The sequence below is a fragment of the Ctenopharyngodon idella genome, chromosome 13 (genome assembly GCF_019924925.1).
Source record: "Ctenopharyngodon idella isolate HZGC_01 chromosome 13, HZGC01, whole genome shotgun sequence".
In the NCBI taxonomy this organism is placed as follows: Eukaryota; Metazoa; Chordata; class Actinopteri; order Cypriniformes; family Xenocyprididae; genus Ctenopharyngodon; species Ctenopharyngodon idella.
Genome location: NC_067232.1, coordinates 16,773,663 through 16,801,652, shown reverse-complemented (window position 1 = coordinate 16,801,652; position 27,990 = coordinate 16,773,663). Strand labels below are relative to the sequence as shown.

Here is a 27,990-nt window from a genome sequence, read left to right as displayed (position 1 = left end):
AATAATCACAGTCTTTGTAAGAGACTTCTTTCAGAAACAATAAATTTTACCGATGCCAAAACTTAGTGTAAATTGGATTAATACATACAGTGCTTTGACAATGCGGCACTCCAATAAAGCTAATAAATCTTCATTGTATTTAATACGTGAAAGAAATTGTAATTTAAAAAAAGAGAGAATTTATCTAGCTCAACAGGTGTTGTAGTTCCTTCACTGTCCTGCTGGAGGCGCTGCTGCGCGCTGTGTTTCTGCTCGTCTCCTCCTCTTCCTCCTGCAGGGCCTTTCAAAATCTCACTGACCAACCCATTATAACAGACAATGTAGCACGCTGACCCGAGCACTCAGGAGAAAGACAACACATTCACAGCTTTAGCTCCGGTATTAGACCCAAACACAAACAGAACGGTTCAGTTTGAGCGCGAGCTCTGGATCAAACTAATGGACTTATAGCCGAATAACGGAGAGAGAGCGCGCGCGCATCTGTGATATCGCCGGGTATGTTCTGATGGGTTTAACTCTGACTTTATCACACACAAATCACGGTCATCTCACTCGTAACAGATTAATGCATTCACTCAGCATTAATTTTCAATAATATGTGTCCTGCATATGGTTCGAGCTTGTGTCGTTATTTAATTTGATGATTCATTTGTGACTGACAATGTTGAAGTTCAGAAATTTGTTTTTCTGTAGTTAAAGATTGTTTACTATGATCTTATACCACAAACCAATCTGAGAGTAAATGTTAGGTGAATGAAGTGATTGTTCCGGCTTTATAGCAATGTCTTAGTATGGGCGTGTATTTTGTGTGTTTAATGGTGTGTTTGTGTATTTAATGTTGCTGTGTGTATATATGTTGCTACGAGTTACTGTTATGGACTGATGACCTCAATCATCTGAGATTGCAGAACTGTAGCCATGTGATGAGGGAAGTAGTTTTGGTTTTCAACAGGTTGTTGTGGCATTGTTTTATAAGACTATAATTGTTTAAAAGTCATGCAAAACTAAGTGGAAACAGAATCAGACACCAGTGATGGAATGAATCTTCTGTCTGCTGCTGAATCAAACCATCTGTTCATTTAAATGTGTCTCTGATCATCAGTGCTGTGTGTCTGTCATTGTCTTCCTTTGTGTCTGTGTTTCACTGCTGGACACTTGTATGAATGATGCTGAAAGCTCTATGATTGTTGAATAGTTTTACTGGATAGCTGAATTGCTGATAACCTGGGCTAATATTAGTTATTAGAAATTAATCTCTAAAAGCGATATTTAATATTATACATTTATACCTAACATTTGAGAGATTTCTTTCATCCTGTATCTCACTAAATGAGACCTGTTGCTATCAGATACCAGAGCTTCAATGGGTGCCGCTCGCTGATGGCCAACAAAGCAGACTTTGACATACTTATGATATTTTGTTGTAAAATTACTTAGGAGAATGATTTAAAATGTATTCTTGAAGTACATTTGTTACTTGTGCATTATTTACACGGACAATGGTTCCCATGGTCATAGAAAACCTGCATATCAGGAAATTTTAAAATTGTGATTTACAGACCTGGAAAATCATAATTTACATTTGAAATGAAATTATTTAATACAATTTTAAAATTAATAATTTGAATTAATTAAATAAAATTGTAATATGTTTTTGTGATTTGTTCCAATTATGCTCAGTCCAAAAAAGTTCTTTGGCTCAAAATTCCTGTTTTTAATTACAATAATTATATAAAAATATGAAATTAATGCAAAAAAAAAAAAAATCCAATTATCACAAATCCATTAGTTAAAAAGTGTGGTTACACTGTTTACAACTAATCTGATATTAAATATTACAGCTGTAATTGTTCAGACTGAGATTGAAAAGTATTTGCCATAAATTGACGCTGTACATTTTATATGGTATAAATTGCCCCTGAAAATCAGTTCCACATATTACCTCGTCCATATATGTGAATGACTCTGAATCTATTCTTCCTGAATAGAGGAACACCTGGACACTCTCAGACGTCCTTGTAAGGGGCTGGTGATGATGTCATTGGCAAGGAGCAGATGGGTACCAAACCCCTCCCCCTTTGTGTGTGCGTGCGTGTGTGTGCGCTTCATCCACTGAAGAAGAATAAGTGAATACACACTCTTATATGCTTGTAAGCCTTTTAGAGGTGTTGTCACAGGGCACCTTGGGACAAAAGACACCTGCTGCAGTCGTGTGTTTGATTGTGTTTAGGGCTGCATGATATTGAAGAGATATGCGATAACTTGTTAAATAATGTGATATGATACTGTAAAATAAATGTAAATTATATTTAAATATATTGAAAAATTGAAAATGATATAACAAACATACATGCTTCACATTCTTTTGGGAAAAGAAAGCATCCCTACAACTTCTACTTTTTATGTGACATTACATAAAAAGTAATTGTCATTTTAACGTCAGTGTAAACCAGGGCGGTTTAGGTTTTCAGGTAGGCCTACATTAGGTTTATTTAGCAACATAAATTGAATAATTGAATAGAGGGAGCTTTCTGTGTGCGTGAGTATATCGCTTATTGCATTTAATAACATTAAGCATGTCACAGGTATGAAACAGTCATGTGTCCTGTCCAGTCTACTCCTCTTGTACTTTTTTGTAATCTTTTGGAGTATTAAAATCATGCAGTTATCGCAAACCGTTGCGATGTGCAAATCGTGAAATGTACATTTGCAATATTTCAATCATTTTAATATATCATGCATCCCTAATTGTGTTCATCATCTCAGTTGTTATAACTTGTGTGTCCTGACATTGGCCTCTCTTGTCTGTGCACCGCTCTGCATTTAGCCCACAGATCTCTTCTCTTCCTGAGCGGAGGGATTTTGTGTGTCAGAAATAGTGCTGTAGATCTGTATGTGCTCTCCATTTTTGTGGCTCAAGCTTAAATGTTCCCTATTGAATCTTATATACTCTCAATAGCTATCAGTACATAATCATTGCGTGTGATTTCATTGAGTAAAATTTGCCCACGAGGCTATTGGCGCCGACAATTGGTGTCTTTAAAAATTAACATGATTGTTATATTTTTGTTAGATGATGGCAAAAGTAGTCTATATAAATTTATAAATGTAGAAATGTATTTAATCATAAAAATAAAAAATTGGTAATATTGGCAGATAAGATAACTGAAATGGTACCGATATATTGCACATCCCTAATAATAATAATAATAATAATAATAACACCTATTAATTCAAAAGATTGGTACCTGACATGGAAGTCTGCCCAGAGATGTAAAAAGATTTCTAAATACTCCTTATCCGTCTGAACGACTGAAAGGTTCATGGCAATCCAATAGTCAAGTCTGGGAACGTTGTTTGAGTTTATCAGAGCTCTGCTGTTATGAAAGCTGTAGTCCTTTAATGGCTGACATCCAATACAGCCTCTCTGGTAGAAGTGACCAGTGTGTGTCAAGCACTTGCACTTGAGCTCGTCATTGCTCTTGTCCATTTTTTTTTTTTTTTGAATCTTTTCTTTGGTTTCTGATGGCTCTTTTTGCATCCTTGTGTTTTGAGCAGGAAGACATTGGAGTTATTGTGAGTGTGGAGGTGAACTGTGTGCCTAAATAAGCCAAATGTCAGTGGGCAGAATGTGTAACTCTTTGTCTCTGTAGGAAAGGCTGATGGATGGAGCGAGGGACCAGTATGAGGAACGACTGAAAGAGGTGTTTGAAAGTTTTGATGGCAGTGGTTTGGGCTCTCTGAGTCCTGAAGAACTGACCGATCTCTGCCGGGCCCTTCAGCTGGAGGAGAACACGCTGAACACACTCTTACACACACTGCTGCAGGACCAGATCAGTGCACGGGTGAGAGACCACATGCACACGCATGTCATTTTATTTTAGTTTAGTTTAAATTTTTGTGTGATTTGTTTTTTTATTGCTGTAATTTTAATGCTGAGACATTAAATGTCCAGGAGAATTTGAGTGTGGTTTACATTTCAGAAACTATTTTGTACAAAACCCAAACCAAGTAACTTTAGAGTGTCTAAAACAAGAATGTTTTCTTGATGGACTTGGATGAAAAGACGAATGATTTGTTGCTACTGTTTTGATTTTTCAGGTTGATTTTGAACAGTTTAAGGATGCTCTGATCCTCGTGTTATCAAGTACAAACACAGATGATCCAGAGGAATGTCTTGAACAGCCAGGTAACATCCTCAATATATAGCTTATATCTGGGCTGGTGAGCAAAATGATGCAGGCTTGAACGATGTAATGGTAATGTTGAACGGACATCATCGCGAACTTTATTGATCATTTTGAATTATTGCCATCAGCAAGTAACCTTGACCCAATATTGTGTAAAATAAGCAATTTATTTCTGCAGTTTTGCTCTTGTCTCATTTAACACCATAATACTAATGCCAATATCTAAATAGCCAGGTATCCAATGACCAATATATATTTTTTTAGAATTTAAAAATAATAATTTTAATATTATTTAACTCTAAATATATATTATTCATTTATTAGATACCCAGCTGTCTAGATATTGGCATTAGTATTGACCATTGAACACCATTTTCAAAAAATCTAACATGCTGCAATAAATATTTATCTGTATGGAAATAAATATATTCATATTATAAGATGATATTTGACTATTGACTAATTTAATTTGACTACTTACTGTAATTGACTGTATTTGATGTAGGAGATCAATGATGTAGGCGTTTGGATATCCTGATGTAACCGAGAATGTATTAAAAGCCAGACAGCGGGAGCTCAGGGAGTGAAGGGAGGATGTGAGGTTAAATCTGGATTAAGAAGGATTATTCTGAGAACAGTGAGAGTGTAAATGAAGACTATTCTATCTTAAAACAAGCTCTTCTCTAATTATGACATCTCATAGTTAATGATGGTAGCCTGGGCATTGCTAAGCGGTTGCTACATTGTTCTAAGTGTTTTTAGAACATTGATATGTGGTTGCTGAGTGGTTTCTTACTGGCTGTCAGATAGACCTTCTCCAAGTCTTTATGATATTCGGTTCCTTAGATATGTCTCAGGACCGGTCCTCAATTGCAAGGCTATGGTACTGTCTGTCAGGCAAGAAGTATAACCCTGATTGCTTAGAAACGTGATCATTTATGCAGCTTATTGAGTAGAGGTGTTCTGAGTTATCATTCATGTCTAAACACTTAATAGGTTGGGGGTTTGTTCAAATCCTTAACCCTAATTATTATAAGCAATAGTGATACTTGCCTTAGCGAACATTTTCTTCAGATGAATCATTTCTATCTGCATAAAAACATATGATAGACAGCATTAATGCACACAGTTTATATGTTACTCGGGGTTCCTTAATAAACTACTTGGCATTCATCATTCATACATGCTCTCCATTACATTTCAATCACAGGTGAGCCGTAAACACAGGGTTCACAGATTTGTTTTCTAATATTTTTCTGCATTCTTTATCAGAATGTGCCACTGGCTTGACTGTTGCTAATATTAGGGATACACAACATATCGGCCACCATATTGGTATTGGCTGATATGTTAATTTTTAATGTTATTGTTATCGGCTTGATAAGAAAATTTGGCCGATATATTAAAGCTGATAAATAGTACATTATTTCCTTCAGCTGAGACACTTCAGAGGCGCACTGTCCGCCGTGATGGTTATGAAATATGATTGGAATTACTTCAAAAACGAAAATACAGTTAAGTGCAACATGTACAGCGCAAGTTTGTCATATAGGCTACATAGAATTATGAGAACATTATAATTGTGTTCATGGGACGTGGCTTTTAATGATGAGACGGTTATCGGTATCGGCCAGAGTTTTCATAGCGGTGCATCCCTAGCTGATATACTATGAATAATACCGTAATGAAATCAGACTTTATGGTACAGTTTGTCTAAATTCTGTGGTGCCCATATACACTACCATTTAAAAGTTTGAGATCAGTAAGAATATTTAGGAAAGAAAAAATACTTTCAATCAAGTATGCATTAAATTGATCAAAAGTGACAGATAAGACCTTTATAATGTTAAAATGATTTCTGTTTCAAATAAATGCTGTTCATTTGAACATTCTATTCAAAGTATCGACAAAAATGTTAAGAATCACAACTGTTTTCTACATTGATAAAAAATAAGTAAATGTTTCTTAAGCACCAAATCAGCATGTGATCCCTTGCACAAAATTTATGAAAGAGTTGAGCCCTTGTTAGATTTTACTGTGAAGAAATGTATTTATAGTTTAAATGTTGCAAGAGTCCTTTTGTCTTTCCTCTAGATTCCCCAGAAGTCCAGCCACGCTTTGTAAAGGGCAGTAAGCGCTATGGCCGTCGCTCGGCTCCGGAGTTCATTCACACTGATTCACACACACAGGCTGAAGATGAGGAGGAGAAGGATGAAGATGCTCAAGAGAACGATGACAGGACTGTACCCAGGAAACGTGAGGTAACAAACGCAGACATAAATAACGGTGAAGCTCAAGGGTTAAGCCACATTCTTCTCATTTGGAATCATCCATATCTGAATACACAGACAAGATGAAGGTTAAAGTTGTGACTCTCCTTGAGAAAACTTCCAAATTATTTCAGCCGCATATTCTGAACTAGCTCCAAAAAACTTTGGCTGACTGGAAAGAGCAGAAACACACAGTCTGGATGGGTGTGTATGTGTGTGTGTGTGTCCTTGCCCTCTGCTCTGACAGCAGTTTAGTGTGTTACTGAATTAATGAGATCTCATTCTCAGAAGACACATCCCACTGGCTTTAAAGCACTCAAACTATCGAGCAATGACGTCTTGTGATGAAAAGATTTTTATCAAATTCATGCTGGCATGTGTTTGTGAGCTTTTGTGTGTGACTCTGGCCACGCTCTCCAGCAGGTGCACATTAATACACAGTGCTGCGCAGAGCTCTCTCTGATAGTCTGATGTGTGAACAATCCTCCGGTTCTACGATAGCAGATGTGCGGGGTGTGTGTTTGGAGGGGGGTGGTTGTCTATTGACGAACAATGACCCCTCCCCACCCCCTGAATTCCATTGCAAGTATTCTCCATCTGCTCCCTACACCCCCCGAAATTCACTCTGTCCATATTTGAACACACGCACACAATGATCTTGACCAAACAATAGGGAACTAGTTGATTGAGTGGCTTTTTAGTTTCACAACCTGTGCATTCAAGACCATAGGTTTATTGTAGAATTAGTATATCAGTATATTTGTTTTACTTATTTTTTTTTTTATCTGGTTATTATTTATTGTTGAGTTATTATATATAAGTCAGTAAGATGTTTTGCATGTTTTGTAAAGTCATTTATGCTCACCAAGGCTGCATTTTATTTGATAAAAAACAAAACAAAAAAAACATGAAAGGGTTAGTTCACCCAAAAATGAAAATAATGTAATTTGTTACTCACCCTCATGTCGTTCCACACCCATAAGGCGTTCGTTCATCTTCAGAACGCAAATTAAGATATTTTTGATAAAATCCGATGGCTCAGTGAGGCCTCCATTGCCAGCAAGATCATTTCCTTTTTCAATGTCCAGAAAGCTACTAAAGACATATTTAAAAACAGTTCATGTGACTACAGTGGTTCAACTTTAATGTTATGAAGAGACGAGAATACTTTTTGTGCGCCAAAAAAACAAAATGACGACTTTATTCAACAATCTCTATAATATTATAATAATATAACAATAATTTGTGTTCTGAAAATGAACGAAAATCTTAGAAGTGTGGAATGACGTGAGGGTGAGTAATTAATGACAGAATTTTCATTTTTGGGTGAACTAACCCTTTAAAAACAGTAATATTGTGAAATACTGTTTTTTTTTTTTTTTTTTTTTTTTTTGTTTAAGATTTATTTTTGGCAATTTTTGCCTATTATTATGATAGGATAGTATAGAGTAGACAGGAAGCGAGGTGGGAGAGAAAGGGGGACGGGATCGGGAAAGGTCCGCAAGCCGGGACTCGAAATCTGATCCCCCGAAAGGCAACGGTGCTATGCTTCGGCGCGCTGCCCACAAGGCTATCGGCGCCGACAATGTTTTCTATTTTAATACATTTTTATAATGTAATTTATTCCTTTGGCCAAACTTTTTTTTTTTTTTTTTTTTAGTAGCCATTACTCCAGTCTTCAGTGTCACATGATCCATCAGAAATCATATTAATATGTTGAGACAGTTGTGTTGCTTAATGTTTTTGTGGAAACTGTGATACTTTTTTCAGTAATCTTTGAATAGAAAGTTCAAAAATAGATTATTGTCAATCTTAAACAGTTGTGTTGCTTAATGTTTTTGTGGAAACTGTGATACTTTTTTCAGCAATCTTTGAATAGAAAGTTCAAAAATAGATTTTCTTTTTGTAACCATGTGATGTCAATTTTGATCAATTTAATGCATCTTTGCTGATTAAAATTGCATTATTTCTTTAAAAAAAAATTCCTACTGACCTCAAACTTTTAAAATGGTAGTGGTTTTTTTTTTTATGAACATTATTAACTTCCTGCCTGTGTAGGCAGTGTTTCACACATTGCTTAGGTGATCACTGAAGGCATTTGTTTTGACATTGATGCAGTCAGTAAGTCTAATTGATTAAATTATTAATGATAAAATTAATAATTGTTCAAGCCACAGTTAACACCCCTCCTTATATGTTCACCTCTATTATTTACATCTTCTGCTGTCTCATTCTTGCTCAAAACTGCCCCCTCCTGGGGGTGTGATAACAAGAGTTTTTCATTTGTGCGTTTTATTTTTATTTTTATTATAGCGCTGGAACGCTGACATGAGCATTTCTGAAGAGTTTGAAGCAGAAGGTGAGTTTGAATACTCTCAACACCCCCAGACAAATTTCTTTATGCCAGAGATTTACACTGGTTTGTGTGCAGGTCAGATGCACCTCTGGAACCCTGATGAGCCCAGCACACCACGAGGCAATGCACTGCCACTCTGTGACTTAGAGGAGCGGTTGCAGGATGCCTGCCATCAGCTCTCTCTACCCATAAACGGCATGGCCACACTGCAACAGCTACACGCACTCTGTCAGCACATAGGCATTGAGGTATTTTCCATCATCACAACCTGAGATGCATTAAGTGGTTAAATACCATATTAATATGCAGTTCTTGTGTTTTTGAATGTTCCCAGGTGGGTGAGGATCTGTTGCAGGGTGCTGATGAAAGCGTAATGGATGTGCAGGAGTTCATTTCGTGCATAATAAACCACAGCAAACCACCCACACCATCAGTATCTACACCCTACAGACAATTAAAGAGACACCATTCCACTCAGGTAGTACATAAAAATAGGTTGTGCGCAAAACAAAACAATGCCTATATATAATAGTTAAACCTATTAGTTAAACCTCTTTTCTCCATCTCTCTTTCTCTTTCAAGTTTGACGAGTCGGGCCGAAGGATCTCATGTGCTTTGAGCAGTACAATTGGTCTGCAGGTGTTTTCGGATTTGGATGATGGATCGGGACATGCTCTTGTGGAAACTCTGCTTTACAGGTGGATGGAAGAGGGAGTGGACAATAGCTCAGAGATCCTACAGGTAAAACACATAGACGTTGTGCATGTACACAACTCTACGTTTAATCTGGGATATTTATAACAAGTTTTTTATTTGTGTGTCTGTCTGTAGGCTCTGGATTTTAATCTGGAAGGTAAAGTGAATCTGTCTGAGCTGACCGTTGCTCTAGAGAATGAGCTGCTGAGCACTAAGAACTCAATCCACCAAGCGGCGCTAGTGAGCTTTAAGGCAGAAATCAGACATCTGCTGTGAGTCCATGTATTTGAACTCTAGCTCATTCCAACTCTCACAGCACACCCAAGCTTGGTCCATATTTATCTAGAACTTCTTCAGCGTACTACTGCATGATTCATATTACTAATTTATATGATCGTCGTAAATAATAATTCATTAAATCCAACTCGTATACTAACACTCACGCCAGCTCATTACTCTAATCATCACTCTAGGGCACTGTAGCTCATTCCAGTAGCTCCTCGCTGCAGAACGCAAGATCCAGATCCAGATCCAGGGGGTGGAGATGGGTATGTTTAGGGTTATGTAAAGTGGGAGGACTTTGATCCAGATCCAGATCCAGGGGGTGGAGATGGGTAGGTTTAGGGATCAGGGGGTGGAGATGGGTAGGTTTAGGGATATGTAAATTAGGAGGAGTTGGATCTGGATCCAACCTCGCCCCTTGGATCTCGTGCTCTGCAGTGAGGACCATCACGCTAATTTTGCATCTCATCTGATCACTTCAGTTTGTTTTTCACACTTACTCCAGCTCATGCTAGATCAGTGGTTCTCAATCAGGAGGCCTCTGCACAACTCCAAGGGGGCCACAAGATGGCTTAAAATGATTTAAAATAAGACAAAATATATTTTAAAATAAGGTAAAACAGCTAAAAATCATATTTCTCATTTTAATTTATTAACAACTATCATTTTTATTTGAAAATCCAGTTTTCCAGAGTCTTGGAAAAACTAGAGTTGTGTCATTTCTAGACCTGGAAGTGTTATAAAAATTAATAAAATATTCAAAATATTTTTATAGTTATGTCAAGCTCTAAAATGTTTTGTCAGCTACAAATTGCTGAGGAATTGTTAAAAACAAACAAACAAAACATGACTTCTGCAATTTATTTTAAAGAGGAATTATCATGCATCTAGCACTCCTCACTGTTATTAAAACATCAAAACATAAATTCCACAGGAAAACTGCTCAAAGCAGCGTATCCACTACAAATATTTCTATCTAAATTCATATAATTTTTGTTTAAAGTCTGGATAATGAATTTGTCATTGGAGTGCATAACTTTATTAATGAGTGGAATATTTAATCTAAATGTGTATATCAAAATGAAAACAGAGTTTAAAGTCATTCAGTTTACTACTTTATTTCGCTCACTGCAGTAAAAGTGTGCATACGTGCGGTCTAGAGTGTGCGCGGACGGTGTGCACATATTTACATTGTTTATCTATTATAAATCCCGATATGTGCATGGGAAACAGCACACTCGAATTTGCCTTTTTTGTGCTTATACATCAGGCCCCAGATCATTGTAATTTCATTTTAGACTCCCAATCACCTCAGCTTTGTTATTCTGACTCATGCTAAAATACCCAAGCGTATTGTTTTCTCTCATTCTAAATCATACATTGCTATTCTTCCTAAATCCAGGTCCTTATTCAGATTTACTCCACTCACTCATTAAGACTCCCTCTTAAATTGTCTTTACACACTCTACATCAATCTAGCTCATTATTCAGATTCACTGAAGATCATTTAAAATCATCAGAGCTCCAGATTTCTTGTAATGTCATTATTCTTTGTGTGACAGTGAGTGTGTTGACCTGGAGAGGCGTGAGAAGGAGAGGATTCGCTTTGATCTGGACAAAGCAGAGAAACTGAAATCTCAGCTGGCGTCTGAAGTGGATGACCACCATGCTGCCATCGAACGCAATAATGAACTCAACCTTCGGTAACCTTTCACTTTCAATAATTTCATAATTGAACCATGTTACTTTATACTTCCTTTTAAATGCAGAAAGCTCGAAAAAATGTAAAATTCTCAAATCTCATCTCTTCTCTGCATATCATCTGTGATGTGACATTTTCCTCAACAGTATCTGTGTTTACCTGCAGAGACTTGCTGCATAAACACAGAAGGCCTGTTCTGTGGATATTGATGGTCTATGCATGTGGGTGTGAGCATGTGTATTCATGTGTCATGCATACGTGTGTTTATGTCCATGCATGCAAATATGTACAGGAAGTTGGAGCAGGAATATAAAGAGAGTATGACTGCTCTGAGGGCAGAGCTAAGTAGAGAGGTGGAGCTTGTGCAGCAGCAGGCCAATCAGCAACGAGAAGAGCTTGAACAGGAAATTGGCAAGATGAAAGATGATGAAGCCTTCCTACGAGAACACCTAACTCTCACCATTAAAGTAATCAGCATTTTGCATTGAGTTGATTTTCTTACTTTACACCATGTACATGTTTACATCACATTCCTGTCACAATGATTCGATTTGATTTTTGTGGTTGGAATTGAAGAATATATTGTATATGTTTGTCGTCAATAACTTTGTGTTGTGTAGGAAAATGGTCGCCTGGAGTCAGAGCTTATTGAGACCACAGAAAAACTGGTGGAGGCTGAAAACCAGCTGAACAAAGTGCAGAAAAATCTGGATGGTGTTTTGAAAGAGAAGGTACTGAAATCAGCACGTACGCAGACACATCACATACTCAGGCCTTCTGACATCATTAGAGACGCATCTTTCAGATTACTTAGATCAGCATTCCCACTGTCTTGAAAAAGCTGAATATATGAGGTAGTCTAATTTTAAAAATATGATTTCTAGACCTGGCAAAGCCATGTAAATTCTTATAAGTACATGGGCTTTTTTATATGTTTTTATGAATATATATTTTTAGGTAAGAAAGGTAACATTTTTCTAAAATGCGAAGAAATTGCGAGTAAAAATATTTGTAAAATTCTTATCCTTAACTTATCCAGTAAATCATGAACAATTGGAAAGTTAAATATTGTTGTAGACAATATTGATATTGGCCACTGATTTAGATTATTTTGTCATTTGTCATGCCATTACTGATATATGGTATTTTTGTATGTTTTGTTTTGTGGGTTTCTAAATTATTTTTGTTTCTGTGTGTGTAGTTTGGTGATTTGGATCCAGACAGTGCAGAGTTTTACCTGCAGGAGGACCGTCTCCGACAACTGCGCAAGAACTACGAGGAGCAGTGCAGGGTCTGTAACCTCTGTTTTTGTATACTTTCCATTTGTTTCGGTCTATTATTCTGATTGAAATTCACATCTATATCTGTATGTGCATTGTAGGAGCTGCAGGATCGTATAGATGAGCTGGAAGCTCAGCTGGAGGAATATCAGACTTCAGGTCACACACCCTCGACACGTCCCGGACTGAGTCTGTCTGATGAACTGGCCAGCAAGAGTCCAGACCCAGGTAACATAAATGTGTGCTCATACTCATAGACAACACTGAATGAATGCTTACACTTGGGGTCCATCTTCTTCCACATGTAATGAGCTGTGCTGTGTTGTGTGAATGCATCTCAGGTTCTCAAGAACGGCAGCCATTAAACATGAGTCTGGAGACAGAGATGTTACTGGAGCAGCACCAACAAGAGTTAGAAAACATCAGGGCAATGGTGAGATATCAGGGCGATGTGCATACTAAAACTATTAAAAATATAAAGATTTATAGCTGCGGTCTTCATAAATTGTATGAAACCAAAGGAAGGGTTAGTGTATTTGCATTCAGATCAGTCTTAAATGGATAGTTCACTCAAATAATAATAATTCTGACAGTTAAATTTTTTAGGTTAATTATACCTTTAAGATAAAATTAAATGCAAAACTGTCCTGGACTGTTCAAAGAATAAAAGACTTCCTTGTTCTCTGATCCCCTCTGTAGGTTTATGAAGAAAAACGCAGTGCAGAAGAGGAGAGAACTCGTCTTTCCCTGCAGCACCAACAGGAGGTGCAGGTTTTGAGGGAGGAGATGGCAAGAGAACTAGAGAGAGCAAATAGATTGGAGCAGGAAATTTCTGCCCTCCAAACTCTCCACCAGCAGGAGCTTCACTCTCTCACACAGGAGGCACAGGAAGCCAGAAGCCGTGCAGACCAGCTGGAAGAGAAGGTGCAAGTTCTGGAGGAGAAACAGACTGCCCATGAGGAGCAGAACAGAGTGCATGCTGAGGAGATGAGTTTGAGGGAGTTGAAGCACCAAGAGGTGCTGGAGGCAAGTCTGCAGGAGCAGAGAGAGAGATTGCTAGAAGAGCAGGAAAAGGAGGAGAAGAGGCTCATGGAACAGTGGAAACAAGAGCAGAAGAGCTATGAGGAGGTGCTAAGTGCTCAGCTTGAGGAGATGCAGCAGAGAAGAGAACAAGAGTGTGTTGAGCTGGAAAAGAGGCTCAAGGAGGAGTGGGAAGGAGAGAGGCAGGAGCTAGAGGAGAGCAGTAAGGAGGCATTACAGGCTTTGCTGGATGAGAGAGAACGGAAGCTCAAGGAGGATTGGGAACGGGAGAAGCAGGAGCTAGAGGAGATCAGTAAGGAGGCGCTGCAGGCCATGCTAGAGGAGAGGTTGGAGAGGGAAAGGAGGCTCAAGCAGCAATGGGATGAGGAGCGGGCTTCATTAGAGAACAAACATCATGCTTTGCTACTACAGCGTTTGCAGGAAGAGAGGGAACACCTCCGAACACAGCAGGAGGAGACCGATAGCATTATAATTGAGCACTGGGGTAGAGAGAGGGCTCAGCTGGAGAAACAACATGAGGAGGCGCTGCAGGCCTGTTTGGAGCAGGAGAGAAAGAGACTGCAAGTGGAGAGAGAGGAGCAGGAGAGGAGGTGGCAGCAGGTGCTGAATGAAGAGCAGAGCCGGATGGAGGAGGCGCACAGGGAGGCCATGCAGGAGCTGTGTGCCAAACACAGCGAGGAGAGGGAAAGACTTAGCAGCCTTTTGGAGAAACTACGCACAGACATTGCAGAACAGAGGTAAGACCCCTTAAACAGCAGCACTTTGTATTTTCTGTTCGTAAATACGTCTCCCTCGACAAAACTTAAAGAAAGTTTATGTCTCGAGATCATTTTGCTATCACATAAGTTATCTTCTCAGCTCACATGGGAGGTACAGCTGCGTTTACCTGTCGTGAATGCAGTGATGGACAGCTGTCTTTCCTCATTCGACGGCTGTTTTGATTTCATGTCCTTTCTCATTATGGTGGTGATATTATGATTTTGATCAAAAGTAATTCCATTTTGTAAGATCATTTTCATCTAAGTAATTCCGAACTTCGTGAGGCAGACTTCAACATTATGTGATGATCAAATACAATAAACTTGTTAAACACGCTCCACAGCGCCACCCAGTGCATTTAGTTATAACTACGAGTTTTAGTGCATAGGATTTATCATGGATTCACTGCATTTACGGCCAGTAAAATTCAAATAGTATTTTTATTTTTCGAATATTAATTACAGATCGAATATTCGACTATTTGTGCACACCCCTATTAAAAACTGTTTTTAAAGCTGCAATCTGTAACTTTTTTTTGGTTAAAAATGATCCAAAATCATTTTTTGAGCAAGTACATAACTAGCCAATGTTCAAAACTATCTCCTTACCTTAGCCTGATTCACAACGGTAAGCTTGTAATAATGTGTTCTAATAAAATCGGTACTGGTGGGTTTCTGCGGGATTATGCAGCCATTCGTCTTTGCGTCAATACGTCACGCCTGTAAACAGAAAGGAAGGGGCTAGTAGTTATATCATGTGAGGATGCTGCTTGTAGCGGATCATTTATAGCCTTTTCTCACAGCAGCTGAAATAGTTAAACTTGTAATCCAGAAAGATCCAAATGACAGTCATCAGTGACAACTGGAGATTCACCCGTAGTCTAAAGCAAAAGACGTCGGACTGCGGAGTGGCTACAGAAATAGAAATCTCCAGGTAACGCTAATACACACTAAATACACATAGTCACGCAATGCTGATGTTGCTAACATTAACAATTTGAGAAAAAGTATAACAGTAATAATAATTTGCATGGTTTGGCATGATCTGAGCTAAACGATCGCTAGATTTAATCACCATTGGTAGCGTGATTTATTGTAATGCTTTTTTTTTCCTCATTTGGTCAGAACAAAAGTGGCAGACATGTTACTTAATTGTTCAGATGACATTTTCCGGTGAAAATTCTTATTTTGGTCATACTTCCAAGACATGGAATCTGTGTTTCCGAAGTACAGTATCCTTACTGAAGTGGTGACTGACACCAAACATTAGATTCATCCGCACGTCATGCCGATGCACAACGCACATAACGATAATAATTTAGCATATAACTGCAATTGCAGGTTTCAAACAGAGATGGCGACAAAGAGGCAAAACTTGCGGACTGCAGCTTTAATAGGAATCTTTGGGGACTTTGGTCCAAATCACACAGAAGTCTCCAACCCTGCTCTTGGAGAGCTACCATCCTGCAGAGTTCAGCTCCAGCCCCAATCAAACAAACCTGAACCAGACAATCAAGGTGGTCAGGGTTACTTTACTTTACTAGGCTGGGTTGGAACTGAAGTGTGCTAGAACATTGGTTCCCAACCCTGGTCCTGGAGAACCCCCAGCACTGCACATTTCTCCCTAATCAAACACACCTGATTCAACTAATTAGCTCATTATTAAAGACTCCAAGACCTCAGATGGGTGTGTCACATAAGAGAGACATCAAAAATGTGCAGTGTTGTGGGATACTCCAGGACCAAGGTTGGGAACCACTAGAAGGTAGCTCTCCAGGACATTGGTTCTCAATCCCGTTCCTCATTTTCTAATAAGCGCTACTGGAGTCTGTGTGTGATGATGTTCCAGGCAGTGGCCTGGTGAAAATCCACAAATTAATGTTCTGAAGTGAACTGAACTTCAAGTAGTAGGGAGTAGTGGACATTGCATAGGGACCCTGTCCATTGGAACGCAGTTCATGGAGCTCTCTCCTAACGAGCTGATAATCAGGTGTTTTAAATAAGAGAGACATGCAAAATATGTGTTGGGGGGGCTGGTGGTTGAGAACCGGGATTGAGAACCACTGCTCCATGAGCAGGGTTGGAGGCCCCTGAAATATAAAGGTAGCCATGTCATGCTTCTCAAGCCCATGTGTGATGATGTGCTTTTGGATTTAACAACATTTAACTTCTCATCTTGAAACATACAAAATCTCTATCTACTATTCTTCATCTCCTCTGTTTTTAAATGTGCCATACAAGTTGGTGAGTATTTCTTTTAGGTAATGCTATAAACTTTTGATGTTGATTGGCCGTGTGCAGGAGAGAGCTGGAGACACAATTCTCTCAGCGACTTGAAGAGGTGGAGGTCCGTTTCTATGGTGACCAGGAGGCAGTGTCTGAGCGTTTTCAGGTGGATGTACATAAACTTGAGCAAAATTACCAAAGTGAGATTGCAGCACTTGCCCAACAGCATGCTGTAGATCGTGCCCACTGGGAGGAGGAGTCAGAGGCAGCCACCAAGGAGGCGGAGCAACAGTGGAAGCTGTTGAGGGAGGCACTGGACCTAGAGAGGGAGGAGCTCAAAACGGAGCGTCAATGCCTTGAACTTGCACACGCACAAGATATTAAAGCTCTGACAGACAAGAACCTACAACTTCAGGCCGAATTGGAGGCTTTTGTCAGTGCTGCTCGAACCAAAGAGATTGAGCTGAGCCGCCAACTCAATGAGCTGCACAACCATGTGCAGGATAGGATGGAGGCCAAAGACCTGCTGCTGGCACAAGCAGAGCACAAAGCCACTGAGCTGGAAGAGCTGTTAAAGCAGGCCGTGGATGACTTCATCCAGGAGCGAGCGGAGCTGCAAAGGAGTCTTTCTGCTTTGGAGAGCAGGCGAGGGGAAGTACTTTCATTCACTGAGAGCATGGAGCTGATAGGCACAATCCAGGAGGGTGAGGAGGTCCTCTATCAGGAATTAAAAGATGAGAGAAAGGCTCTGCTTGCAGAGAGAGACACATTGGCATTGAAAGTGGTGCAGTTGGAAGAAATTGTGTTGCAGTTGACAGGAACCACTGAAGAACCTTCTGCAGAACTGTTGGGGGAACCTTGCGTAGAGTCTAATGTAGAAATCCATGCAGAACCCAATGGAGACAACTGTGAAGAAACTTCCAAAGAATCCACAGTACAACCCTTTGTTGAACTCAACCAAGACACCTGCACAAAATCTACTGATGAAGTCAGTCCAAAGCACCTGATATGTGAGGAGTCTTCTGTAAACCGAGATGATGAAGAGGAAGCAGGCATAATGGATGTAGCTGCTGACTCTGAGCTTGGTGATCCACAGAAACACAGATACCCAGAGAATGGAGTTACAAACGGTAAAACTTCGAACTCTTGTGCTGATGAATTAGACATGGCTGATGAAGAATTTAACAATAGTGGAGCAGAAACCCCTGATTGTGCCTGTCTTAAAGAAGAGAAGGAAAAGACTGAGGAGAATCCCAGTAATCCTGGAGTGGATGGTTCTGAAGATGCATCGTTGACCGAAGAGTTGCAGAATACTGAGAGAAATAGTACAGAGTCTCAAAGAGATGACACTTTGGAGATGGCTGAGGAGGATATTTTGAATGGCACAGAATTAGAAGTTCAAATCTTGGTTGAGAATGAAGCTTCCGATAACCAGGAGAGCTTGCAACACCATGAATCTCCAAGCACAGATGACACACAGATCAAATACAATTGCAAACCACTTGAAATTGAGAATGAAGACAATCCAGAGGTCGGTATCAGCGTTGCAAGTCTTGAGAATGAAATCAGGGCTTTTGCAAATGAGGTTTGTAGCCTAACTACAGTTGAAACAGAACTGGACAAAGTTGCTGATATGAGAGATGTGTGCATACAAGAGATCCTGGATCTTCAAGAAACCGTGATGCAGTACAACAAAAGTGCAGAAGGCACTAGCTCCAAGTTGCAGAGCCCTAAACAGCAGGATATGGATAAAGAGCATATCACACATCAAGTACCAAATCATTTTGACTCAATCAAAGATGTGCAACTTGCAGAGCTTAAGGTCTGCTTTGAGCAAAGCATCCAAGAGAACTTGCAGCTTGTGGAGCGCAACAGAAAACTGAAAAAGAGAGTCAAAAGTCTGGAGGGTAAGATGCATGTAGTCCTGGACCTCCACAAGCAGCAGTCGCCTGTTCTGGAAGAGACTGCACGACTCCGAGTGGAGAATTCCAAACTGAAAGTACTTCTCCAAGAACTTGATAAACAGGATAAGGTGCTGCAGTGGGACTCTGACTCTTCCGATATTTCAAAAAACTCATCCCACAACTTCCAGTTGAAAGAGAAGATTGCTGCTGTAGCAGAGCTTGAATTCTTCTGCATGGAGTTTGAGAAGCAGAACTCACAATTACGCAGAGCACTTGCTGATCTGCAGGACAAATCTCTCAGGATCCATGATCAAATGCAGGAGCGGAGGTACCATGTGGTGGTCCCCTAGTTCCTGTTTTAGTAGAACAGTATCCCCGCTCCCCTCATCCCGTTTGCCCCCTACTGCTCAGATACCTCTGTCTGAGTGCCTGTGTAGACCCTGCTCTTTTTTTGCAGAGATAGAGGCCCGACTACCACCATTAATCTCTCCCAAACTCTTATAACCTCTGGTGGAGGAGTTGTACTCCAGTATTGTGACAAAAAAAGATCTGACTATGTAGTGTAGCTGTTGTATACCAGTTTTGACCCAACCTTTGTCTAAACTATTAAAAATTTCCAATGCAAATGTGTGTAGAGCTTGTTGTAAATTTAACAGACCTAAAGGACTGACCTAATCCAAAAAAATTGACTCTGAACTAATGTTCTGTGCAACAAATGGATGCATTGTTTTGTTATGCTTGGTCATTTTCTGCAATTTAATGTCACCAAGTGGATTCACAATGCCTTCTGTGTTAAGGAGTGAAGTTTGTCGTCTGGCTAAAGAGAACTTCATTCTGAGGCACAAAATCTCAACAGTGAGGGAGGATGACCTGAGAGAGAACCAGGATGATATGCGGTAAGACAGGCACACTGCTGTTTTACCTGCGAGTTCTCAACTTTCATATAAGACCTGTTGAATGACGTAACAAATCTTGTCTTTCTCCAGATTACAACACATGAAGCAAGGGAAGAGATCGCTACAAGCTCTTAGGAGACAGGTGAGATTAAACTCTTACTCAGAAAGTTAAAATTTCTTAAATGGAGTTACATGCAGAGATAGAAATGATTTCTTATAAGTTGCCATCTGTCACTACAGTGTATATTTAAAAGCACAAAAGTGTTTAAACATCATGTAATGAGCCATGCATGTCCACACAAAAACACACTCTTAAAGGGTTAGTTCACCCAAAAATGAAAATTCTGTCATTAATTACTCACCCTTACATCCGTAAGACCTTTGTTCAACTTCAGAACACAAATGAAGATAATTTTAATGAAATCCGAGAGGTTTCTGGCCCTCCATAGAGATCAAATGCAACTACCACTTTCAAGGTCCAGAAAGGTAGTAAAGAGGTTGAGGTTTCACCTCAATTTTATGAAGCGGTGCGAGTGCCCGATATAATATTATCCAAAGCATGTTCACGCAACATCTCGTGAACACTCGTGCATGTGCGGTGTTGATGTGAGAGTCTGAACACAACACGGATGCGTTGTGATGCTCTTGTGAACACGTGTTGCAGATTTATTTGTAAATAAAGGGGTAAATTTTTTTTTTTTTTTTTTTTTTTCCCACAATCAAAGCACTCGTGTCGCTTCATAAAATTGAGGTTAAACCACTGGAATCACATAGAGTACTTCAACTCCACCAACCCTTATACGGGTTTGAAAATCACATTATAATGTTTACACATAAATTTTAAAGGCTTCCCTATATGGTATCACCCCATATTTGGTATCATTTGAAAGAATCTAGAATCTTAGAATCTACACTTGACAGAGAATACCATAACTTTTGTTTTTATGATACATAAAGCAGTAAAATTGAGCTTACATATGCATTGGTCCCAGATACGATTTTCCGCATGACGATTGCGAAGAAAAATTTCTACGAAAATATATATATATTTTTTTTATGTTTTTCACAAAACAGTCAAGTCATATATCACAAGAAAGCTCTCATTCTAAGGAATTTGCCCATGTAGAATTACTTCATTGTGTGACAATCATAGATCAAAGAATCACGCAGTGAAATATGATCACTCTGAGAAAAAAGACAAACTTCACATTCCAACTCCGATGACTGCTTCAGTCAGCCACAAACAGCTACAAATAGACAACATATACTATAATATTTATCACTTTCAGCAGTGTTTTATGTAATTTCAAAGGGATATTGCATTTATACCACTGTATATGGGTATGGAAAGACTTTAGATTTGGGTAGGCGGAAATTGCATAAAAAAAGTAATATTCTTCCCTTCAGGTGCATTTGAATAACTCTTGCATAAAACATGATAGCGACAAAATTCTTTTTTCCAGTGTTCGCTGAAATCTAGAGCAAACAAATCCAACTGTCTGCATGTGCTGAGTCACTCAGGGCCTGAGTTATATGCTTTCAAAAAAGAATTTATAAATCAAAAAGTGCCTCTTTTTGGGGAGGTTTATTACAGCACAGACAACAAATAGTATAATTTTTATCGCTTTCAGCAGTGTTTTATGTAACTTCAAAGGGTTTCCTGTAAAATGACACCAACATTTTGTATTTAGAGCACTGTATGGGAATGGGAAGCTTTTCAATTTGGGTAGGCCAAATCCAGGCGGAAATCCCCAAAATGGTCCCAAAGCTTAATGATGTCTTTCAGGACCTTGAAAGTGGTAGTTGTGTTGGATCTCTGTATAGGGACAGAAAGCTGTCAGATTTCATTAAAAATATCTTCGTTTGTGTTCCGAAGATGAACGAAGGTCTTACGGATATGGAACGAGACAAGGATGAGTAAATAATGACAGAATTTTAGTTTGAGTGAACTAAGCCTTTAATGTGTTTTTCTTCAGCTCTCAGAGCCTCGTCGCCTGGGACAGCAGCTGGAGGAGGAGAATTTATTGCAGCAGAATGCAGATCATGTGCTTCGACATGCGCTCCAGGAAGTGATGCGTCAAAATGACAGCTCAACCAATGAGAAGAATGGGGTATGGTTTTAAATGTGTAAATTTCATAGTAATGTGCTCACAGTGGCAGAAACATTCATAATATTCATCTTTTTCCTCCATGCCCCTCTTGTTCTGTATGCACACATACACACTTGCTTCCAGATTTGTGATCGGGAGGAGATTGTTTCCAGAACAGAAAAGGAACTGCTTAGATCAGAACTCAATCGGTGCATAGAAAAGGTACAAAAAGCACAGGCAATGAAAGACACCCTCACTACCCATTTTTACTCACATCTGACATTTCACTTTTTACTTTTCTTAACAAATTTTCTGGTCTTTCAGGTCATGTCACTGGATTCATCTCTACAGACACTCACTCAGCAGAATGCTCGTCTCAAATCTGACCTACGCATCACACAACAAGAAAGAGATGCCCTCAAACAGGAAGTGATTTCTTTGCACAAACAAGTGCAATATGCCAATGAGAAGGTGAGTATCGAGGACAGGAGCTTATGTAACTTCCATTAGATGGAGACACTGTAACAACATTCCCCTTCCTCCTCCTCTTTCTCCACATCAGTTGTTGGAGGTCTCTGTTGTGTCTGCTGGTCAGCAGCAGGGGAGGCATGTGTGGGCGGAGCTTTCTGGGCTGATGGAGGTGGAGCATGATTCACTAACTGAGGAAAACCAACAACTCAAGCGACAGATGAGTGAGATGAGTTCAGAGCTGCAGACGTCAAAGGAGCAGGTCAGAACATGTTTACTAAACACCTCTGGCAGCCATAGGATGTGTGCAAGCATATGATGATGATGCTTTTTTTTTTTTTTTTTTTTTTAGATCCACCATCTGGAGGCATTAAATGCAAAACAGAGAGGACTTGTGAAAACTGCAGATCAAGAAAAATCAGCTTTGAAACGTGAACTCGAGGCTCTGCACACACAGCTGCTATCAACGCGGAACAAGGTTATACACAATATGTGTTTTATACACCTACAACACAATACACAAATCTTAATGTACAGTGAAATTATACCCAACCCCACCTCAAACCCTCAAACTTTGGTTGTGCCAAACTTTTATACATGCTGTTCAAACTTTTCAAATGTACGCAACTGTTTAAAAAAGTATTTTCTACATAGTATGAATGTGTAGTATGAATGAAACCCGGACGTACTACCATACTACTTTCTATGTAGTTGGCATGTATGCCATTTCAGATGCAGCCTATAGGTGCGGTCTCATTTTTCGTTGCTCAGCGAAATCCAGTGACTCAAATAGGAATCCACACGATAGGGAGTTGCATTTGAGAGCGAAAAAAATTCCCTGTGTAGATTTTGCTGACCAACAGAAAGCTGCTTGGCTTGAAAGTGTGAGCTGTGCTTCATACATCTCTATACTATTGACATTGAACCTGTTTTTGCACAATTTTGCTGAAATTACGCTAATGTGACTGCACCTTATGCATCTGACCATGTTGGCTAATGCAGGTGAGCAAAAATTAAGAAGCTATTGAGCACAATCTTTAATTTTTATAAATATATATAGATTTCATTAAAGCAATGACAAGTAGACCAAGTATTATGTAACTAAAAGCATTTTTTTCATCATTCAAGTAAATACTCAGAAAAAAACAAATTAAATTGCACATTGAGTGGTTTTTTCTCTTTTCCTTATCAGTATTGATTTCAACTCAGTCCATCGCTTTATCTACCTCCATGTTTTTACAAACTTTATTTTTATATTATTTTATTCATTTATTTTTAATTCCTGCAAGTTTAGGCCTCTATGGTGATTTTTTTTTTTTTTTTTTTTTTTTTATATATATATATATATATATTATTAAGTGTTATCTGACATAATTAAGATAATTTTTTTTTCTGACACAGTTTAACTATAATATATAAATATGAGAGAGAGAGTCCCAAATATATATTATAATAATACACTGTATATACCAAAACTTTTCTTTTTCTTGTCAATAGTACATAGTTGACTTGATGCATGTTTTTAACACCCCTATCAGGTGCAGAAACACAGATTTCCTCAGAATAACACACTGATTCTGTTGTTTCAGGCTCATCTGTCTGCAGTCTTGCCTTCATCTCCTCTACAGTTGCCGGGGGAACAGAGAGGACAGCACCATAGCGACGGCCCAGACTTCAACTTGCAGGTACTACACTCACACCCAAACACTCAACATCACAGCCAGCATGAGATTTCTCTCGGGGTCAGTGCATACTCTGTCACGGTGTACGTATATGCTTGTGCAGCACTCTGGGGAATATTTGGTGTGCGTCTGGTCTCTGAAGTTTCAGGTTTTCTTTGGTGAATTGGGCTCGCTTGGTGTCTGTTTGTTTGCTTTGTTCTGGAAAACACTCGTCATCCGTTGTATTCACACTCTTTAAGAAGCAGATGGGCAGCACTGGGTCAGTTTTCTGTGTAGTAGCAGTGTTAGAGCGCCCCCTAGGTTGTGTAAATGAATGGTGTTGGGTGTGTCTTTATTAATGGCCTTTTATGCTTGTGAGTTTGTTCCTATGTAAGTCTGTGTGTGGATATGAGACGCGTGTGTATATAGCACTGTGTGTATGTGTTTCTCTGCAGGTGTAAGAGCTGTGACATCATCATTAACAGACATAGGAGAGTGGCAACCTGTGACATCACCTTCCATTTGAACTCTGAACTTTACTCTGTGTGCTGAACCCTTCCTGACAGATTGTTGTTGTTCTTGTTTGAGTTGTTGAGGTCAATGTCCTCCGTCTGATTTAGAATGAGGCTTCACAGCTGGTAGTGATTTACATCTGCCACAAGGTGGCATCACATCATATGCTCTTGGCTGTGAGTTGTTTCCTCTGTGATCCAGATGGTGGCACACATCTGATGAAGCAAGCTAAGATTTTGACATTTAATACCATTAAGGGCAGTACAATCTATGATTATGAATTTGTTTTAAGATTTTCAAGCATTTGAAAAAGCAGTATTATTGTTGTTGTGTGTTTTTTTTTTTTTTTTTTTTTTTTTTTTTTTAATTGTTATGGCATCAGTTTTAACATGATACCGTACTTCAGCTGTAATGTATGATTGTTCTGAGATAAATCCAGCTTTTGGTTTTTATTATTTTTTTTTTATTTAATGAAGACTCCCTCCATCACTTTATCTACCTCTACATGTTTTTACTGAACATTTTGACATTTAAAATTAATGAATGTTTATTTATTGATTTTAATTTATTGATTTATTTTATTTTATTAGTTGGATTATGTTGGATGTTTTACTTGGTTTAAATGTTTTATGTCCCTTATTGATGTGAATGTGTTTTTTATATAAAAGTGAGACCAAATAAACTATTAGGTGAAATATTTTGCATAGTGATTCATTTTGTTTTATTTATTTGTAAAAATGCTTTACTCTTGATTGCCCGTGTCCTCTTTACATGTCCCTGATTTTACACTATTAATATTACAAAAAAATAGTTTTCTTACATTTAAAGGCACAATATGTAAGATTTTTGGAATAAAATATCCAAAAACCACTAGAACAATGTTATATATTTTGTTTACTTGTGTTCTTACATTATCCCAAATGTTTCCAAGAATGTTTAAATCCAGAGAAATAAGCAATTTTAACCGGACTGTATCCATGCGTCACCTATCAATGACATCATACCCGTGTTAACCTCGGTTTCCAGTTTTATTTTGTAGAAACCATGAAAACACCAAAGACGCTTTAATATATTATGTGTTTTATTAGACAGGTGAGCAACTGTTTGGATACATTCATCGACAGAAAACTAATTATGTTATATAGCTCAACACAGTAAGTCTTATCATTTAAATCTCGTTTTCTTGATTTACAGCGAGTACCATGTTTTACCATGCCTAATATCGATCTAGCTTACTGCAGTGTGCAACAAGTGTCTCATAGCAGCCGCCGAGCGAACGCAGAGTAGCACTATAACAACTTTCAACACACAAATGTATCTAATATGATAAAACAGCGCTGTGTTACCCCACATACGCTTGACTGGAAGAAGCGGAAGCGGCGACTGCGGCATAATAAAACTTCAGCTGCTCTCGAGACGTGTGTCGCGCTCGTCTCTCATTAGCAGTCGCTCCAGCGGCTTTCAGCCCTGCTCTGCTTCATACTACAGTAATGTAAATCTTTAATAATTTAATTTCTGTCCGAGCCCTGTCGAATTCTTTTCCACCAGCTGTAGACGTGAAGACAACACCTCCCATGATTGCGTAAAATCAAGGCGTCATCAGGCTATGCCTTTGTTTTGAATAAGCGACCTTTAGCGGAGGAAAAACTACATATTGTGCCTTTAAGTGTTTATTTCATTGCTCATATATAATCTCTTTGAGTTTTTTCTGATTTAGTTTTTAAGGAAGGGAAGGTACAGAGACATGCAGTCTAAGAGCAGTTGTTGTGTTTAGCATAACTAAGCCAGGCCATTTCTAGCAGACCAATTGACCATCTTAATCTGTGTCATGACCTCTGACCTTGATCTGTATGCCCAGCAGGACGAGCGGGAGTTGGCGCTTTTACAGATGGAGGAGAGAATGAGAGAAGTAGAGCTCATGCTCAGAAACCTCAAACTGTTGCTGCAGGAGAAAGTGTCTCAGCTGAAAGAACAGGTACAGAAATGCACAAACATCCTCCCCTGCCCTTTGACACATTCTTGATAATCCATTTTACTCTTCGTCCAAATCAGACTTCCAGTGTAACCGTACTGTTCTCTCTGCTTCTGTAGTTGATCAGGAACAGTGAATCAGACGTGTTGATTAAAGACCTGTATGTGGAGAACGCTCAACTGCTCAAAGTCTTGGAAAAGACAGAACAGCGTCAGAAAGTAGCAGAGAAGAAGAACTTCCTGCTAGAAGAGAAAATTTCAAGCCTCAACAAGATTGTCCGTGACCTCGGCCCTTCCCCTTTGACCCCTGCGCCCTACCACTTTACACGCTCCTGATTTTACTGTATTACACATAATTTTAGTCATATAAGAGATTCCAAACAGTCAAACTACGATAAGAACAGGTATTCCATTTGACTTGTGCACTATATTCTAAGTCTCTGAAGCCATATGAAAGCTTTGTGTTACTGACCCGAAATCTAAGTATTTATTTACTGAAAATGTTCCCCTCTGCCATACAACTCAAATCTCTTTCCCAATCATTTTTATTTCTGGTTGAACCATGCCTCTAATAAGGAACCATCTTGACTGTAGTCTTCAGTTTTCTTCCAGAAACGAACACATCACAATATTCCTCATTTAAATAATTGTACAACACGCTGGTTCAGCTGACCAACCAGAGGACATTGTGCTTTTGGGAAGGAGGGGCTTCATAGAGACAGGAACTAAACAGAGCATTACTGACAGACTGGGAAGAGAGGAGCAGTGTCTTTTGACTAAGCCGTACTGTAATATTACTGGTTAGTTTGGACCTCTCAAACTGCCATTGGAAGGTTGTCTTAAGGAATGGTGAAATTCCTTAGACCTAGAGAAGCTTGTCCAACAGCTGAGGCCCCAGTGTTCACACACACTCACACACACATGCAGCCGCCTATCATTACATAGTTTTCAGTGAAATGCAAACAAGGTCAGTGATTCCCTACGTCTCAGAGAAGGAAATTAAAGGGCAAATGCTACACTGTTTATTCACTGTTTTTTCCTGTTTGTTATAGTGCATTTTATGTCTTCGGGATTGTTTAGTTAATATAAACCTTTTCACTTGAGAATGTGAACCAAAAAAAAAACAACACACACACACACACACACACACACATATCCCATAACGTTACTTTAGTTGCAGCAGGACTTTGTGCTGTATATTTATTTTGTGTAGCTATTTTTCATTTATGAACTGTAATCATGCATTTTGAGCACTGTGAATATGAATAATAGGGAATCTATTAAAATATTTATGTGGATTAAAAGAAACTCAGAACTTGGAGACTTCAGCCTCATGGTAACCACTGTATAATTTGTGTGTGGAGAGGAAAATTACTGGTTATGATGTTTCATTTCAGGCGTCTCTCAACGAGTGCGGTTTACATGCTTTGATGCTTTGGGGGGGAAAATGCACAGAGAATTATGGGCATTTAAACATTTTTAAATTGCTTTGAAATATGTGTCCTTATGTTTTTTTAGCATTGTAACAGCCTTTGGTGAAGTATATAAGCTATGCTTTACCACTATTTGTTATGAAAATGACGACCACTTACTTTTATGTGTTAATTGTATAACACTTGGATGTAAAAACATATAAAACATTCTTTCTTGTAAAAAAAATAAAATAAAAGAATAATAATAGTTTTA

The 27,990-nt window shown here is 38.8% G+C and overlaps 1 protein-coding gene across 5 annotated transcripts; it reads left to right on the top strand.

The window, feature by feature from the left end:
* The first annotated feature begins 200 nt into the window (after nt 1-200).
* Nucleotides 201-27,990, top strand: nin (ninein (GSK3B interacting protein)). Of its 5 annotated transcripts, none has more exons than XM_051917262.1 (26): nt 205-495; nt 3,654-3,845; nt 4,102-4,189; nt 6,285-6,451; nt 8,774-8,819; nt 8,892-9,064; nt 9,151-9,294; nt 9,399-9,557; nt 9,648-9,784; nt 11,357-11,497; nt 11,789-11,963; nt 12,117-12,227; nt 12,698-12,787; nt 12,878-13,004; nt 13,118-13,209; nt 13,476-14,554; nt 19,503-19,601; nt 19,692-19,743; nt 21,578-21,712; nt 21,836-21,913; nt 22,016-22,162; nt 22,254-22,421; nt 22,512-22,637; nt 23,749-23,844; nt 26,195-26,308; nt 26,425-27,990. In XM_051917262.1, the coding sequence occupies exons 2-26, from the start codon at nt 3,663-3,665 to the stop codon at nt 26,638-26,640; spliced, it is 4,143 nt and encodes a 1,380-aa protein (XP_051773222.1). In that variant the 5' UTR covers nt 205-495; nt 3,654-3,662; the 3' UTR covers nt 26,641-27,990. The 5 variants fall into 5 exon arrangements, with proteins under 5 accessions (XP_051773220.1, XP_051773219.1, XP_051773222.1 ...); XM_051917261.1 differs by having other exon boundaries at nt 26,192-26,308; XM_051917260.1 differs by having other exon boundaries at nt 201-495; nt 21,836-22,162.